This window comes from Schistocerca americana, chromosome 4, assembly GCF_021461395.2.
Source record: "Schistocerca americana isolate TAMUIC-IGC-003095 chromosome 4, iqSchAmer2.1, whole genome shotgun sequence".
NCBI lineage: Eukaryota > Metazoa > Arthropoda > Insecta > Orthoptera > Acrididae > Schistocerca > Schistocerca americana.
Window position 1 is genome coordinate 593,099,670 of NC_060122.1, and position 19,606 is coordinate 593,119,275.

A 19,606-nucleotide genomic window follows, 5' to 3' on the forward strand; every position below is an offset into this window, starting at 1 on the left:
TAAATCATAGCACATATTACTCAAAATACAAAAAAGTAGGTTTATTTTTTCCTGTAAGTTCTTTACACTATTATCTTTAAAGCAGACTATTGAAAAGAAGGTGCTGATTTAAACTTTCGTACAAAAGTTCTAAGTATGACTATCAAAAATTTTGGAAATGAATTCGTGGTTTTTCTTCAAAAAAGTATTTTGCTTTCGAAGTTAAGTCACAAAAGTAGTCTGCTTGTTAGTTAAGCATGTTTTAAGACAGTATACAGAATTCCAGCACCCTATCTTTAATAGTTTTTAGCCAAAGTGTACCAGAATGTAAAATAATTTAACTTTTGGAAATTCAAGTTAAAGTTAAAACTTGCTTTTTATATTAAACTTGGATGGCACTAATACATACTAAGTCCATATTCATCTTGTTTCTTGTGTTGTTCTTCCTCCAGTCTCTTTTTCACACTTCTTATTCTTGCTTCTTTGGTGGCTTCCAACACTGATTTTTCTGCTTCGAAAAGTCTCCTTCGGACAATAGCTAGTAGTTCTATGCATATTTAGTCCATGAGGCACTCCCATAAGTTCCATAACATTAAGCCTTGACACTGCACCATCATTGAAATGTAGAACAGCCTGTAGCACACCTATTTTCAAAGTATTTAGTCCTACTGGAACAGTTTTTGGTATTTCTTTTCATATACAGTTGTTGAAATTTTCATTTGAGTTGGGAGAAGTTCAAAGATTGGTTATTTTTTGGTTTACTTACCTTACTTTGAGAATAAATACTATGTGTTTAGGATATATGATTAATTCTGCGTTCAAAATGTGATAATTGTGACGAGAGCCAAATTCTGCTGTTAGTGGATCCAAGTTCAGTGCTATGCCATGCAGTGGAGTTATAAACAGAGGTCAGTTTCTGACGTAACGTCAGAATTGACCACCAGGCAGCAATGTTTATACAGTTGGCCCTTTGTGTGTTAAAGGCAGTTTCACTTAAAGATAATGCTTGTCACTTCTTTATAATGTTGAAACTTCTACACTCGGCAGGTAATTATCAAGATTTGAGGCATGGAAGTAATTTGTAATTAATATAAACAAATGGTGCATACTACATAATTTCTTTGTTGAGTAAGACTAACACTGACAAGTATCCCTTTTGGTGTTCAGTCTGTTCTTGGTCTTATGCACACACTTCGGACTAGAATGTAAATGGCTTACTAAATGCTCAGCATTGTATTCATGAGGTTGGGACATGTCCTGTTTTTCATTTATCATATTTTTCGAATATTCCACTAAACCACTGATTGAGGACGCGCGCGCGCGCGCACACACACACACACACACACACACACACACGCACACAGAGAGAGAGACAGAGAGAGAGAGAGAGAGAGAGAGAGAGAGAGAGAGAGAGAGAGCTAAAAATATACAACTAATTGAAAAATAATTAACTTTTTACTTGTTTCACAAAAACTTTATTTTTAAGATTGTAAAATGTTGCAAAGAATAACTGAAGCATTTGAAAAGTTCGGAAAATGCAAATAATATAATCATTCCAGAAGGAGATGAGGTACTGGCAGAAGTAAAGCTGTGAGTACCGGGCGTGAGTCGTGCTTCGGTAGCTCAGTTGGTAGAGCACTTGCCCGCGAAAGGCAAAGGTCCCGAGTTCGAGTCTCGGTCGGGCACACAGTTTTAATCTGCCACGAAGTTTCAATATAATCATTCTCCTATTGACATGACCACGTAGACCTGTCTCCTCTTGCAGTTGAAAGTCTTTTTCTGAAAATCTCTAATATCACAGAGCTTTAACGTAGATACTGTTCGTTTGTATTTTCACATTGTGCCTGAAGGACCAAAGAATCACTTCAATCATATTTATGTATGCATATAACCTTTGTTGTGAAATTAAGACAAATGTTGAATGTTATACGCCTTTAATGTTTAAATATTTTGAAAATTATTTTGTCTGCTAATCTAATGAGACATAATAGCAGCATTTGAGGGCTGGCTTCACTGCAAGTATGTTACGCAAATTGCACCTCACATGCAAGTGGACTTCGCTTGTATTGTTTAGCTTACATAGGCTTCACAGCCATTTGTTTTTGTCTTGTTAGGACGTTTTGTAGCATTTTCATTTCTTCCCACATGAGACGTATCATTTATCTCCATTTTGTTCTCACATGATGGTCAACTTTGTGATGTCTAACATTTGAATATTCTAACTTGTGTATATATTATTAACACTGGAATTGTATTAGTTTCATATTGAAAAATATTTAAAATATTGAAATCAAAATGTAATGCTACGAACATTGTAGTATTGAAGATGTAGTGCAGAATTGGTAAGTTTAAAATGTCTGTCTGTTGTCAGCAAATCTCTTCGACAATCAACTCATCTTTAGTTGTGGAGTAACACCACTTGGCACTAATATTACAGCTTAAAATGGGTGCCTTCATGTAGATGAAAAGATGACTACAAGATATTAATACTTAGATTTTGATGTATTTGGACACATTACTTGTTAATCTTTTTTCCCTCTCACATCTGTGGGATATCTCTATCCTAACACCAGACCCATCAATTTGTGACATTAATAAAAATGTTCCATCACAAGAATAATTCCAGTTTTTACTCACCGTATTTTAAGTACTGTTAGCATGCTTTGCTTGCTTCCGTGACTAGTTTTCCTGTGTGTTACTGGGTTAATTTTTGGCCTTTCAGTATTCGCAGCATCTACTAATGTTCAGATCTTCTTCTTCAGGTCTCTAATTATTATGTCTGGTTTGTTGGCCAAAATACGTGTGTCTGTATCTGCTGACTGAAAAGGATCCTGGTTTCATTGATGGTGGTAACAATCTTTGGCTATTGTCTGTACCACTGTCCTGACACTGGTAAGCCCGCTTCTCAACAGAGATAATTTGCAGAAATTACGTCTTACATATGGATGTTTTGCAAATTGAATTCATCCGGAGATAGGATGACTTATGTTTCAGATTAAAAATGTCATGGTATGCATTTGTGGTCTTAGAGATAAATTTCATGATTTCTTCCAATAGTGTGGTCATGTACCACAACAAACAATACTCTGCTGTCTGTCTTTGAGTAGCATTTTGTCTGCTCTATACATTTTGTTTTACTAATTATATTGGTGTTTATTTTTTTAAATGCTTATTTTGTGTCCCTTTTGGATTCAGTCCTCCCCCTCAATTAGTCCTTTATTACACCTCCAACATTTATAAATTGTTCTTCCTCAGTTGCAACTGCCCTGTTGAAATGTATGGAAAGGACTAAATTGAATGATTATCTTCTACATTTTCCGTGTGCTTGATTGCCCCCACTATATCAGATATGATCATTTCCTTTTTGCTTAGTATTGAAGCCCTGGATGGTTCTCATTTTTTCTGATGATGTATTTCATTGTAATATAAATATGAGTGTGCTTGATGCAATTAATTGGTTTTTTACTCTGTAGATTTTCATGTATTGCTGAGTCAGATCTCAGGTCAAGGACCTATTCCTTGTAATGAGAGTTTGCTACCAGTGTGGTAGTGGAATAATTTTCAGGAGGTTAAATCCCCATCTGGTTATCTTGATTTGCATTTCAAAATTAAGACAAATGACACAACAGTTTCTTTGAAAATCGTGTAACTCATTTGGTCCTCCTGCCCTTCCTCCCTCCTCGTCCTATCAGAGCTTATGCTCAGCCTCCAGTGACTTTTAATCAACTTAAAATAGTGTTGATATTGAGTCACTAGAAACATGGTACTGAAGTACTTATACCACTGAAGAACAGTCGCGGATTTGGAATGAATAACTGTTGTTGAAAAGAATTATTAGAATTTTCTTCTGTAGATCGTAGTAACAAACTATTAATCTGCTTTAGTATACTTGTGTATAGAAATGCTGCAAGTAAAATTGCTTCTGTTAGCAAAGAGACTATACTCTTTTAAAAGGTTTCCTTATTAAGAAGTTACTGGTTTCCTGATTATGTCAAGTTGCTTCTGTTAGTTTGCTATTTTTTTTACACATGTAGACTGTTAAATGTCAAAGCATAACCATTATCTACATTCTGTAATAATGTGTCTGTTCACATTGAAAGTATTTTTTTGCTCCTAACAGACATTTTCAACTCCTGAATCTCGGTAGTTTTATTCAGAGTGTGCTTGATACATTTTTAATTTTATTTTGGATTTGCTAAGTATCCATTTTCATAATTTGCCCACTAGCAGCTTTGAAGTGCTTCACACCACAATATAGAACCCTAGTGTTAACCTTAGACAAGAATATTGTGTGTAAAATACAATTAATTCATAACATTCCATTAGTATCATAAGGAAGTAAAGATGCAGTATATTCGTAAAAATACAATCATTTTCAATTTTACTGGAAGGAAAGAAAAAGCTTTCATATAGCTGCATTACTCCAGAAGATAGTTTCATTGGAGGGGGGGGGGGGGTGGAAGTATGCAAGATAAGTTAGTGTGCTTGTTTTTTATGCAACACTGTGAAATACTGCATAAGACACACACTACTGCATAACACGCTATACTATGCCATTATCCCTGTAATGCAGTTGGTACTTATCATAGATATCTTCATTATTACATTCAGTTGGATTTTCTGATGTGTTTCCAAAAGTTTTACACCTTGAAAATGTACGGTTTTCATTTCTGCTCAGTTCAGCTATTCTCCATACTACTCAGCCTCCCCCAGTTACTTTTTTAACTACTGCGATACGTTCTTTCTTTGTTCATAGGTATGAATTAATTAGTAGAGTCCTACAAAGTCAAAATTTCCCATCACATGAAGTTTGTGCCGTTCTTGGAAAATGTCATTGAACTTTGGCTGGCCATATTGAATGATCAACCTGAAGAATTAAATAATAAAATATACACCTGGATTTAGGGTTATGAAAACATGTAATGACTCTTTAATAAAAATATCCTCTTCTGCTGATAACCTGTCTCCAGACAATGAATTAAAAAGTAGAGCTTCAGTTGGAACAGTGGTATTTCTTTCTTTGTGATGTATTTAAAATAATCTTTTCACAGAGAGGAAGTATATAAAAGAAATTGTTATTTCAGGATAAACGTGAAGAGAGAGAGAGAATTGCACGTGTTGGTGATTGGTCAGAGCACATCAGCTCTTCTGGGAAGAAATATTATTACAATTGCAAGACAGAAGTTTCGCAATGGGAAAAACCTCGTGAATGGATTGAACGAGAGAGGTGTCGTGAGAAGACAAGGGAGTCAGATCGCAGCTACAGCAGTACCAGCCGATCATGTGAATATTTTTATGATTTCTGTTATGTCTTATGACCTCCTGTCTTTAGTAATAGCCATGCTCAAAATAAATCAAGCATTTGTTTGTGATTTCTTTTATTGTGTACTTAACTATGAATTTGCACAATCTGCATATTAGTGCTGAGATAATTGTTGTCAAAATGTGATTTCCTACAGGAAATATATCCATTGTTGGACATTGTAGATAGTTTAGAGTGCAATTTTAATTCAGGGAAACAGAATGTTCCTCATACATTGTTTTTTTTTTAATTTGGCGAAATTTTGATCCTCGAGTCATTAGTTTGTTAAATAGAACATGATTATGTGGTTAAAGCAGGAATAAGAAACTAAAACTAACAATTTAATCAGATGGGGGGGGGGGGGGGGGGGGTTGGCTTGCATGTATGGCATGTGGAGTGTTGCTACAGACTGCAGTAAATAAAATTGCATTGCCTCTGAAGGATGGTCACACCACATTTTGGTGGAGAGCATTTATTGTCATCCAGTCCTGTTTACGGCAAGGCATCCCAAGGAAGACTAAACCTCATTGGACGTTGGGATGGGATGAGGATGTGCAGAATTCTTCAAAACTGCCAATGTGATGTGCACTATAGGCGAGTTGGTGCTCCTGAGTTCCAATCGAACAATAGTTGGACATTTATTCATTCAGAAGAGGGCCATTCCACACCAAGTGGTCTAATTTTGAATAAAGTTCCTGTATGACTGTAAGGGATTTTGCTGAAATTTTTTGTGAACATTCATATATGGTCCAACATTGATAAAGGTTCACATCATTCATTCAATACTTAGGTAGTTGTAGTCTTTTGTTTGACCACATAGTGAAGCTACCAGCAGTGCTTCCATGAGTTTTGGCAGCTTTGAGACATAATATTGTGGTGGTTCCCTTGTGTGTGTGTGTGTGTGTGTGTGTGTGTGTGTGTTTGGCAAATTGACTGTAACACCATGAAAAGGGAACACTGCGTGGCAGATCTGTCAGTGTAATGTGGTCGAAGCTACCTTTTACTGTTCTGCAAGTACAGTCACCTTTTTATTTTGCTCTCGTGGTCCAGCTACTCTGTAAATGGCTGTGTGTGAATTTATTCTTCCTGATTCTGTCCCCAGGTGGAGTGATGCTGTAGGAGAGTGTCTCTCTGTTTTCAGCTGCTGAATGATGAACACATCTTCAACGATAATCTCTGTGTTGCTTTAACTATGCATAGTAATTGTGAAGACAGATCCAATTATCAATAACTTATAGCTTCAAATAGGTCATTCAGTATATCTAACTACCGAACTCAATGTAAGATCTTAGATTTACAGTTCTTCATCTGTTTCTAATATTTACATTGTAGTATTTCCATATTTCTCTGAGATGTTCATAAGAGCCCTAAGGGATGTCACCAATCCACAAATGTCCTTGTGCATGAAGTGCTACTGTGCTCACCATGCCACACCTAGCTCCTGCTGTTATGCTGCTACATATGCACCATCTGCATAGATCACAGATCGGGGTGCGCACAGTATATTTTTCACACTACGTAAAATATTTATAAAAGAATCGTCATCTTTCAACAACACGAGCGCCTTCAATGGAACATATGTCATTCTCACCAATAACCCATGCTACCGTACAATATCTGTGGCGATATTTTCTCAAAAGAAACATAACTAGACCATTTTGTACAACTTTTTGCACTTTCTTAACTGAAATAAGAATAATAAAAGATTTCCTGACATAATTAGATATGGATAATTTGAAGCAAAGTCAACCGAAAAAATGTGAAGTTTAGCTTTCTATATCTCTAGAAGTAATTGTGAGATGCACCTGAAACTTAGCACATATAAACTTAGCAATACAAGGTCTTGGAATATATATTTTCATCCTCATATTGCTCCCCAACAGTTGTCAAATTGTGGGCAAAGTTGACGATTTTTGTAAATACTCACTTTTACAAAAAGGTCTTCTGCAAACTAATTGTTTTCATTAGAAAGACCACATTATAAACCACCTAAAAAGCTGTATTTGGTTTCACAGTGTGAGCATTTAAGGCAATAAAAAGATGGTAAGATAGAGGTACATTGAAAATGGACCAATATTCCACTAGTTCTCAAATTAAATCTGATGTATAGGGTGTAGAAAAAACTCTACTACCAGTCACAGAAAAAGGTTATTTATTTGTCACACGACAGTTTCGGGCTTGGGGCCATCCTCAGGTGTTTGTACATTCATTTACATGTTTATATTGCTGGAGATCACTGTATAAATAAAAAACAATATATTTGCTGATGACTAAACAGATACAAGTGGGACAATTGTAAGTGGCAATGCAGAATTTGTCGAAAATATATCTGTACTTACATAAAGATGAAGCATCATTATTATAGTTACGCTGTGGTGACAGTTTTTCCACTTAGTTGCACACTTATCATTTTCATGTCCATAATTTGGTTTTATAAATTTTAGCCGCATATTTCACTTTTATAACGTGCACTCATGAAATGCAGTGTTTACACGTTGTCCTATATGCCCCATGATCAACTCAGGAAACAGTCCAGCATATTTTATTAGCTAGAACCTTAAAGACACTCTTAGTAACTTTTATACCTGTGAAAGCAATTTCTCAGTTAAGAATAGCTGTGAACTTATTGAGCATATCAAAGACTTACCAACACCAGAGGATGCCAAATTTGCCTCAGTGGGCATAATAAAACTTTACACAAACATTCCTATACATGACACTATTCAGATAATTAAAACTAACCTATCAAAACACAAAAAGCTACCCAAGGCTGAGATGTGTGAACTCATTGACCTGCTAGAACTAGTCCTATCACACAATTATTTTACGTTTAATAACAAAAGTTATTAACAAGAAGATGGTCTTGCGATGGTCAGAAAACAAAATTTTCAGATCAGACAGATCACTTGAAAATAAAATAATACACTACCAAAGGTATGTGAATGATAATATTATCTTGTACAATGGTACAACTGAATGGATTGAGAAACTAGCTAAAGGCCTTGGCAGCATGCACAACTACTACTTCACTGTAGAACAAAAAGTAGATAAAGGCATCAATTTTCTTGACCTTCCCAAATCTAATGTAAACAACAAACATGCTTTCGAGATTTACAGAAAACCCACCTTTAGTGATGTTGTCATTAACAACTCCTCATGTCATCCAGTACAACACAAAATGGCATTCTTCAGATCCACACTTAATCGTATACATAAAATCCCACTCAGTCCCCATGATGAACAAAAAGAAATTAACATTATTAGGGAAATTGCACATAGAAATGGATAAAACCCCGATGTAATTGATAAACTTAACAACAGAATCAAAAAGAAACTATGCTCACCTCAGATCCACAAGAAGGAAAAAACACATTTGCCCACATAACCTTTATAGATAAAATTTCATACCAAATTGCCAACCTCTTTTGGAAAACTGGTATTCAAATTTCTTTCAGCACTAACAACAAGCTACAACAGCACATCATCCACAACAGTAAGACAAATAACCAATGCCACCACAAACCAGGTATTTACAAACTTTTATGTGACAATTGCCCACAGTTCTACGTAGGCCAAACTGGAAGAAGTTTCACTATAAGATACTGTGAGCATATGGGTGCCTTCCGGCTAAATAACTTTGATAAATCCTCCTTTGCAATGCATCTGAAAGACCATGGTCACTTAGCCACAGCATGCCTTCCGGCTAAATAACTTTGATAAATCCACCTTTGCAATGCATCTGAAAGACCATGGTCACTTAGCCACAGTCATTACAGACAACCAACAAATACTGCGCACTGTCAAAGGAAAGAAAATTAATCTTGAAGAACTAGAAATTTATATCCACTGCTTTAACTCACCGGACCTTATTCTCAACGAACAAATGGAACTTGTGAACAAATCATCTTCACATATTTCATGAAATATTCAAAAACAAATACTAATTATTCACTGATATAATAACAAAGTAATATTATAAGGAAATTCGATGTAACAGTTATACAACAGTTAAAGCGACATTATTGTAATTTGTGAAAGTCATATTGTAAACACAAGCTGTAACTGTCATTTTCATAATTTGTTACAGCTTTCAAAATTTCATGCACGTAATATCATTGTACTTCCTAGATCTAAGTTCTCTGACAAAAGTGTGGATAAAAAAATTTTCATAATGTGTGTAAAAAAAAAAAAACTTTGTAGCCTATAATAGCTTTTCAAGTTTCTATATATGCAACATCCTTGCACTTTCTGTGGCTAAGTTCTTTGACCAGAACTTAATGTTTCTGTATGAGTGACATCTTTACACCTGCTACATTTAAGTTCTTTGACCACAGCCCACGTTTGTGTGTTATCACCGTGTGTTTCAGGAATGCACGTTGTAATAGTGAAATCCGCAGGTAAATTTTATAGAACTGAAATATGGACATGAAAATGATAATAAGTGCAACTAAATGGCAAAACTGTCACCACAGTGTAACTATAATAATGATACTTCATTTGTATGTAGATACAGATATATTTTTGACAAATTCTGCATTGTCACTTACAATTGTCCCATTTGTAGCTGTGTAGTCGCCAGCAAATATTTTTTTTTTATATTTATACATGGATATCCAGCAATATAAACATTTACATAAATGTATAAACATCTGAGGATGGGCACATGCCAGAAACGGGTCGTGTGACAGATTAAATACTCTTTTATTGTGACAGGTAGCAGAAATTTTTCTGCCCTCTGTAAAGAAACAGTCACGGAGTTCAACAGCACACACTGTGAATAAAATTCATTTAAATCTGACACCTTTTATAATGTTCTACAATTGTTTAGTACTGTCTGTGGAAGATAATATCAAAAGTCCCAAGGTTGAATCAGAGAAGCTGCAAGTAACTAGCTTTTTTATTTTGTTAGACATCACTGTAACATTCAGCTCTACAAATTTCTTTTTATAAAAAATAAAATGGAATAATGAACCCAATGTAAAAAACAGTTTTCTCTTTTTTGGGACCCTAATAATTTACCTAATCACATTTGAAAAGTGTAATTTTTGTGTTCTGCCTCATCAGAATTTCTTCCCAATCAGTGCCATCACTGGCATCAACTGGCCGGCAGTGTACTTTCCCTAATGACATTCTATATCAAATAATGAAATGTGTAGAAAATTCAAGTAGCTCGAAGTAAACATAACCTTAGGATCCTAAAAGAGACCTCTACTAGTTTTGGCCTCTGACAAACAAAAATTTATCTTCGAGATCCTCTGTAAAGAACTTCTTATCTGGTTTGGGAACCTGAGGTAAAGAAACTCATCCGAGTCTGCTGTTGCACAGCTATTGGGCGTGGCCCCTTTTCTCACTTTAAAAGGAACCAGCGGTGGTTAAGCAGACTTGCCAAGTATTGAGATTTGTCCATAATTATCAAGATTTCTGGCCTAAAATTATGGTCTCACAGGAGCCTCTGCAAAAGTATGGAATTGGCTATTTCATTTATTTTAGTGGTTTGACAGTTCAGTGTTTTTCGTTGAATTATTTTGTGAACCAGTGTTGGTTCAGTACACAATACTCTTTTATCATCTGTTTAGCACAATTTTCTACTACAGTGACACCTTGCTGATGTCACTTCTGAGGGTGCATAAACTTGTAGTCATGTTGTGAATTGGCATACTGATGTTCACACTGTGACATTGCTGTCAAGTGTAAACCAATTGAGTAGCATTTAAATGACCTCTTGCAATTTTATTAGTTTCTTTCAGGCATAGGTAAAGGAAAGTAAAATTTAATATAATTATTTCTTTTTAAAGTCACATATACTCTACCAGAGTGTTTTCTTTATTAGGTGTCTTTCTTGTCTCTTCACAATTACATTGCAAGTATATTGAACACATTATTAGCAACTGTGGGCACAGTTCCCAAGTGGCTAGTGACATCAGTGTTCTACTCTGTGTTTGTGAGAATTATAATTTTTATCCTGTACGAAGTATATTCATTTGGTTGCGTGTAAGTAACAATAGTTTAAAGTCCTTGATTGTGCTTTCTGGTTATGCAATGTTTTTTAAATTGATCTTACTTCACACTCCTCTAACATTTGGCTTTAAAAAAGCATTTGTATTTTACATTTTGAAAAACATAATGTTGAGATCTGATTTTTAAATTTCCAACACCCCTCCTGTCTTTCTTACGAGCGAATAAGGCCCAAATTTATCTTTCAGGAGTTATAATTAAACTTAAAGTTGGATTTTTTACTGTCTGTTTTTTTTTTTTTTTCACTCTTGTTCCTATTATTGATACTTCTGTTGAACTTGGCATATCTGGTTATGCCGCCATGCACCATACCAACACATCAATACAATTTTTCGTGTGTACACTAATGTTCCACAAACTATGCTAACCGTTGTTGCTCTATACCTTAAACCAGAATTAAAATAGCATATCAGTAGCAATACACAATAAAAATACATACTAATCATTCTCTATAAGATAAATCCATTTCAAAAAATGTTAGGAAGACTGCTGTGTATGTCACCAAACTTTTCACATTGTGACAGTGATGTAAAAATTGCAGCTAATTTATACAGTGTGTACTGCAGTTGTTATGCAACAATTTTACTGCCTTGATCTCCACTGCCTCGGTAATGCACATTTTGATTGTGAAGTTTATAACCAGTTTGATTCTGTACTAATGCAGAAAAACAGACTCCAATAGTCGTTTTACTGCCTTTCTCAGAGAGTACTAAACATTTGTAGAACATAGATGTTGTCAGATTTGAGTACCAGCAGAATATGGGTCCATTTTCAGTGCACCTCCACCTTGTTGGTCTTTTCTGGGGCCTTTATGCTTGCATTGTGAAACTAAATACAGCTTTTCAGGCTGTTTACAACTTGGTCTTTCTAATGCATATGGTACAAGAGTTTGCATAAGACTTTTTTTGTAAAAGTGGACCAAACATAGCTATTTTTTACATTTTTAGAGAAAGTGCTATTTTTTTGCCCTCAGATTGTGTTATTGGAAAGCAGTAGGAGTGTGAAATTTTGTATTTGAAGCTCTTGTATTGGTAAGTTGTTGTGTGTATTGTTTCAGGGTTATCCTGCAGTTATTTTCGGAGATATAAAAAACCAAACTTCACATTTTTGTCGCGAGTCTATTTTTTAAGTGGGCTTTGCTTCAAGTTATTTCTGCAAATCTCACAGGAAATTTTTTATTATTATTTTGCTCAAGAGAGACTCAAAGTCAAATTTTGTTTTGTTTCAAGAAAATATTGCCGGAAATATTATGCCTCGAAGCCGCCGACAACTCACAGATGCACTGTTGATAGCTGTGTCATAGGGTCAAACAAATGACTATATCTCCGGAAGTATTAAATTAATGATAATGAAACTTTACTTAAGTCCATTGGGAACATGGACAATAGTTCATACAAATTTTAATCAAAATTCGTGATGGTCATGCGGGAACCTCTAGATCACTTGGCATGGAATGACCCAACCCTGCCATAATAAATCAGTTTTCCCACTCTCCTCTGTTATTTCAAAAATATTCTGGTAATTACATGAAGTATGTGTGATTCAACTGAAAGAATTCGGTGATAACTTGTCAAGTAGGCAATGTTGCACATTGGCAATCTGAGATGGAAACGGTGATAAATCAGGAACTTTTGCTACAGTTAGTCCATAGTGAGTTAAATTTAATGTTGTTGAAGATTTTAAAAATATATGCAGGGCAAAAGTAAATAGTGCTGAATCTGAGATGAGAAACTCACATGCAGTCATAATTCTCAAGTTCAGTTCTGGAATCAAAGAATAGTGCCAGAAAATACTTGAAATGGAATTTTGTGGCACAGACTTCCATGGCTTTCCCATTTTGTTTTGGTGTTCATTCCAAAGACTGGTTTGATGCAGCTCTCCACTCTATTCTGTGCAGGCTTTTTCATCTTTGAATAACTACTGCAACTTAACATCCATCTGGATATGCCTATTGTACTCATCTCTTGGTCTCCTCCTAAGATTTTTTACGCCCCACTCTTCCCTCAAGTATAAAATTGGTGATCCTGTGATGTTTTAGAATGTGTCCTGTCGACTGATCCTTTCTTCTAGTTGGATTGTATCACAAATTTCTTGTCTCCCTATTCTGTTCAGTACTTCCTCATTAGTTACATGATATAACCATCTAATCTTCATCATTCTTCTCTAGCACCACATTTCAAAAGCTTCTGTTCTTTCTTTTCTAAACTGTTTATTGTCCGTACATGGCTACACTCCACACTGATATCTTTAAAAAAGCCTTCCTTTCACTGAAGTATATATTTGATGTTAACAGACTTCTTTTCTTCAGAAAGATGTTTCTTGCCATTGCCAGTCTATATTTTATGTCTTCTCTACATTGGCCTTTGAAAATTATTTCGCTGCCCAAGTAGCTAAACCCATCTAGTACTGCAAATGTGTCAGTTACTAATCTAACACTTTCAGCATCACCTGGTTTAATTAGACTACATTCCATTCCATTATCCTTGTTTTGCTTTTGATGTTTATCTTATATCATCCTTTTAAGATGCTGTACATTCCATTCAACTGCTCTTTTAAGTCCTTTGCTGTGTCTGACAGAACTACAATGTTGTCGGGATAACTACAAAAGTTTTTATTTGTTCTCTGTGAACTTTAATTCCCACTCCAAAATTTTCTCATGTTTCCTTTACTGTTCAATCAATTTACATTTTTCAGTAACATTAGGGATAGGCTATAACCCTGTCTAACTCCCATCTCAACCATTGCTTCTCTTTCATGCCCCTCAACTCTTAAAACTGCTTCTGTTCAAATTATAAATAGCCTTTTGCTCCCTGCATTTTATCCCTGCCACCATTAGAATTTCAAAGAGAATTTCCTAGTCAGCATTGTCAAAAGCTTTCTGTAAGTCTACAGATGCTGTAAATGTAAGTTTGCCTTTCCTTAACTTACCTTAAAAGATAAGTTGTAGGGTCAGTATTGCCTCTTGTGTTCATACATTTCTCCGAAATCCAAACCGATCTTCCCCAAGATGAGCTTCTACAAAGTTTTCCATTCTTCTATAAAGAATTCGTGTTAGAATTTTTCAGCCATGACTTACTACACTGATAGTTTGATAAGATTCACACCTGTCAGCACCTGCTTTCTTTGTAATTGGAATTATTTCATTCTTTTAAGCCTGAGGGTATTTTGCCTGTCTCGTACATCTTGCACACTAGATGGAAGAGGTGGCTGGTTCTCCCAAGGCTATCAGTAGTTTTAATGGAATGTCATCTACTCCTGGGGTTTTGTTTCATCTTAGGTATATCAGTGCTCTGTAAAATTCTTCTCGCAGTATCTTATCTCCCATCTCATCTCCATCTACGTCCTCTTCCATTTCTGTAATATTGTCTTCTATCTCCCTTGTATAAATCCTCTTCTTCCACCTCCCAGCTTTCCCTTCTTTGCTTAGGACTGGTTCTCCATATGAGCTCTTGACATGCTTACAGCTGCTTCTTTCCTCCAAAGGCCTCTTTAATTTTCCTGTAGCCAGTATCTATCTTTCCCTTAGTGAAATACGCTTATGAATCCTTAAATTTGCCCACCACCCTTTCCTGTTCACCCATTTTGCACATCCTGTCAATCTCAGTTTTTAGACATTTGTATTCCATTTTGCCTACTTAATTTGCCGCAGTTTTGTATCTTCTCCTTTCATCAATTAAATTCAGTATCTCCTTCGCTTCCCAAAGGTTTTTACTAGGCCTTGTCTGTTTTACCTATTTGATCCTCTGCTGCCTTAGCAGTTTTCTCTCTCGGAGCTTCCCATTCATCTTGTACCCTATCTCTTTTCCGCATTCTAGTCAACAGCTGCCTTATCCTCCCTCTGAAACTCTAGTTCTTTAAACTTCTCAGGGCCCTGTCTCCTTAATTTCTGACACTTTTGGAGTTTATTTAGTGTAATCTACAGTTCATAACCAGTAAATTGTAGTCAGAGTTCACATCTGCCCCTGGAAATGTCTTACAGTTTCAAACCTGGTTCCGAAATCTTATAATTATATAGTCAATCTGAAACCTTCCAGTGTCTCCTGGTCTCTTCCACATATACAGCCTTCTTTTTTGATTCTTAAACCCAAGTGCTAGTGATGATTAAATTAGGCTCTATGCAAAATTCTACCAGGTGGCTTTCTGTCATTCATCTTCCCCAGTCCATAATCACGTACTATTTTTCCTTCTCTTCCTTTTCCTACTATCGAATTCCAGTCCCCTGTCACTATTACATTTTCATCTCTCTTAACTATCTGAATAATTTCTTTTATATCATCATAAATTTCTTCCATTTTTTTTAAAAGTTGTGGTTCTTGTTGGTAACCAGTAAATTGTAGTCAGAGTTCACATCTGCCCCTGGAAATGTCTTACAGTTTCAAACCTGGTTCCGAAATCTTATAATTATATAATCAATCTGAAACCTTCCAGTGTCTCCTGGTCTCTTCCACATATACAGTCTTCTTTTTTGATTCTTAAACCCAAGTGCTAGTGATGATTAAATTAGGCTCTATGCAAAATTCTACCAGGTGGCTTTCTGTCATTCATCTTCCCCAGTCCATAATCACGTACTATTTTTCCTTCTCTTCCTTTTCCTACTATCGAATTCCAGTCCCCTGTCACTATTACATTTTCATCTCTCTTAACTATCTGAATAATTTCTTTTATATCATCATAAATTTCTTCCATTTTTTTTAAAAAGTTGTGGTTCTTGTTGGTATATAAACTTCTACTACTGTGGTATGTGTGGAATTCATGCCTGTCTTTATATCCGCATTTTTATTTATTATTAAAATGGTAAATGAGTTTTGCTATTTGGGGAGCAAAATAACTGATGATGGTCAAAGTAGTGAGGACATAAAATGTAGATTGCCAGTGGCAAGAAAAGCGTTTCTGAAGAAGAGAAATTTGTTAACATTGAGTATAGATTTGTCAGGAAGTTGTTTCTGAAAGTATTTGTATGGAGTGTAGCCATGTATGGAAGTGAAACGTGGACGATAAATAGTTTAGACAAGAAGAGAATAGAAGCTTTCGAAATGTGGTGCTACAGAAGGATGCTGAAGATTAGATGGGTAGATCACATAACTAATGAGGAGGAATTGAATAGAATTGGGGAGAAGAGAAATTTGTGGCTCAACTTGACCAGAAGAAGGGATCGCTTGGTAGGACATATTCTGAGGCATCAAGGATCACCAATTTAGTATTGGAGAGCAGCTTGGAGGGTAAAAATCGTAGAGGGAGACAAAGAGATAAATACACTAAACAGATTCAGAAGGATGTAGGTTGCAGTAGGTACTGGGAGATGAAGCAGCTTGCACAGGATAGAGTAGCATGGAGAGCTGCATCAAACTAGTCTCTGGACTGAAGACAACAACAACAACATTAAACCTACTTCTGCACTACGAACTTCACTATCACCCACTATATCTAACTCCAACCTATCCATTTCCCTTTCTAAATTTTCTAACCTACCTTCCTGATTCAGGAACCTGACATTCCATGCTCTGATTTGTTGAGATCCAAACAGGGGACTATTATACCTCCGGAATATTTTACCCAAGCAGTGCCATCATCTCGTAGCCATACTGTAGAACTGCATGTCCTCAGGAGAAATTATGGCTGTAGTTTCTATTGCTTTCAGCTGGTGGCAATACCACCACAGCAAGGTCATTTTGGTCGATTTTACAAGACCATATCAGTCAATCATCCAGACTGTTTCCCCCGCAAGTACTGAAAAGCTGCTGCTCTTCTTTAGGAACCACACATGTGTCTGGCCTCTCAGCAGATACCCCTTTGTTGCGGTTGCACTTGTGGTACAGCCATCTCACTGACGGCAAGGTCCATGGTTAATGGTGGGGGGGGGGGGGGGGTGGCGGCAGCTTTCACATAGCTTTTATGTACATACTGCACTGTGCGTCTGCTAAATGAGTGTGTTCCATACATTATAAAGGATGAAGGGGAAGATGTTAGTGACAAATTGAAAAGCCCTCACTGCTGCCCCTCCTCCCCTGTATAAAGGGAGCTACATCACACATTCAAAATATGTCATAGTCTGTAAGAATATTTGTCAAACCATTGTGCTTTACTACACATAAAACTTAAGGAGGTTAATTCTTGAACACCAGACCAGTTTTTTCCGCATATATATGCTGGTGCCTTCACAAGGAGAATGTTTCATTAACTGATAGTTCTGACAAAATACAAATCAAACAGCATAAAGACAGCTATGAAATATATTGGATAGAAAAATAAATATATGTTTCATCCTTTGCAAAATCAGTCAACAGAAAACATCTTGTCAGTTGTAAATTAGGTAATTAATGAAATAAACGATGGAAAAAAATGAAGGCTGAATCTGTTTTCCAAAATTTTCAGAGAAGAATGTTGGATTATACGAGGGTAATCCCAAAAGTAAGGTCTCCTGTTTTTTTATAAGTACATAGACCTATTTATTTCTACAATGGTTTACATCAGTTTACAGCTTGAACAATTAGCTATTTTTTGACATAATCACTATTTCTGTCAATGCATTTTTGTAGACTCTGTGGCAGTTTTTATATGCCCATGTCATACCAGCTCGTCACCATGCTGTTCGTTGTGAATTTCGGTCCAACCAGCTGCAAACTCTCTACACAACTTATGAACATTTTTGACATCCATGCATGACTCACCATACACTTCCATCAATTGGCGATAGATTTCAATTATCGCAGTGCCCTTTGCGTTCAAAAACTGAATAACTGCACGCAGTTCGCACTTGGCGGTAACATCCAGTGGGAGCTCCATTCTCAACGACTGCCAAGCCAAGACAGCCCCTCAGTGCGACGTGCGCGTGTTTACTCACAGCGTGTGAAGCACTTTTCATAAGTGTGACCAACTGCCAGACAAACAGAGTTCTGTACTTATAAAAAAAGAGACCTTACTTTTGGGATTACCCTCGTAGTTCATGCTTTTGATCTTTGCTTTGAAGCAAAAATGTTAGAAGAGATGGCAGAGGTCAAGCACGACTGATGTTGATAAAAGCGAGGCCATTGGACCTGTTGTCATACAATAGATCCAACCATGTTACTTAGCAAAAACAGGACCATCTCCCATCAACTGAAATGTAGGAAGCTGTAGACAGAGCTGCTCAGATTGATGATGCTTTCTTGACAGTAAAGCATTTGACACACTGTGAGTGACTTACTAATGAAAGACTGTGCTTTGCAAATAGCATATCCAATGTGGACTGGATGAGGAATAGTCATCTGAACAGAACCCAGTATGCTGTTGCCAGAGGTAGATATTGGACATAAGTTTTGTTGAGGTTGCTTAGAGAGTGTTGTCAAAGATTGCTATTCATGGCATGTGTAAGTTTGAAACTCTTAGAAATTCTTTGCTGGTGATGCCATTAAATACAAAAAGTTGTGATGCTAAGAAGTCGTGATGCTAAGAAGTCGTGCAGTGGAGGAAGATTCCCAGATGGATAAATCTAATATTTATGGTTCAAATGGCTCTAAGCACTGTGGGACTTGACATCTGAGGTCATCAGTTCCCTAGACTTAGAACTGCTTAAACCTAACTAACCTAAGGACATCACACACATCCATGCCCCAGGCAGGATTCGAACCTGCGACCATAGCAGCAGCACGGTTCCGGACTGAAGTGCCTAGAACCGCTCGGCCACAGCGACCGGCTAATATTTCTGGCCTGGCGGAGTTTATGCTATGTTACAGTACATGTGGTAAATGAGAAGTCAATCCAACCAGTGAACTTTGGGGATAGTTGATGCTGTAATAAAATTCATTTGAAGAATGCATGGAATATCTTTCAGTGGTATGGGATATTGAAAAAATGCATTAGATCTACTGCTGTGATAAATTGTGTGCATTATGGACCATCTAAGAAGTGGAATTTTCTGTGGCAGAATGAGCATTGTGGCTTTATCAAACACCCCCACTGTGCAGAACACCTAATGCTAGTTGAGAACAGCAGCGGTAGTTGTGGGTCGAAGGAATGATGATTTGGGCACCAAATACTGAAATTAAACACAATACTCGGAGAACTGTTTGTAAATCAATGTTCATCAGGCACTTTGTACTGGTGTATCAGTGATTGAAGACTGTAACATGAACATAATGTTAACCGTAGTAAAGGTATATTACAAATATTAAGATCTCAGAACTTGAAGAGTCTCTATGTATTCACTTCTCTATTACCTATCAAAATTCCTCTCTTCTGTGTGGAGGTAATCTGGGCCATCACTTTGAGTTTCATTTCTGCCTCTTCTTCCATTTTTATAGTAATCACTTTGTTTTGTGTAAAAATTTTATT

At 36.4% G+C, this 19,606-nt stretch overlaps 1 protein-coding gene across 3 annotated transcripts in view; it reads left to right on the forward strand.

Annotated features, from left to right (window-relative positions):
* The window catches only part of LOC124612697 (WW domain-containing adapter protein with coiled-coil homolog), an 86,586-nt gene that overhangs the window by 29,161 nt on the left and 37,819 nt on the right, over positions 1-19,606 (forward strand). For all 3 annotated transcript variants that reach the window (XR_006979563.1, XM_047141040.1, XM_047141041.1), the window contains one exon: positions 5,064-5,262. Coding sequence is in view for 2 of the 3 variants with exons in the window: in XM_047141040.1 (XP_046996996.1) it covers positions 5,064-5,262 (199 nt within the window). In the remaining variant the exon portion in view is untranslated. The remainder of the gene's footprint in view (positions 1-5,063; positions 5,263-19,606) is intronic.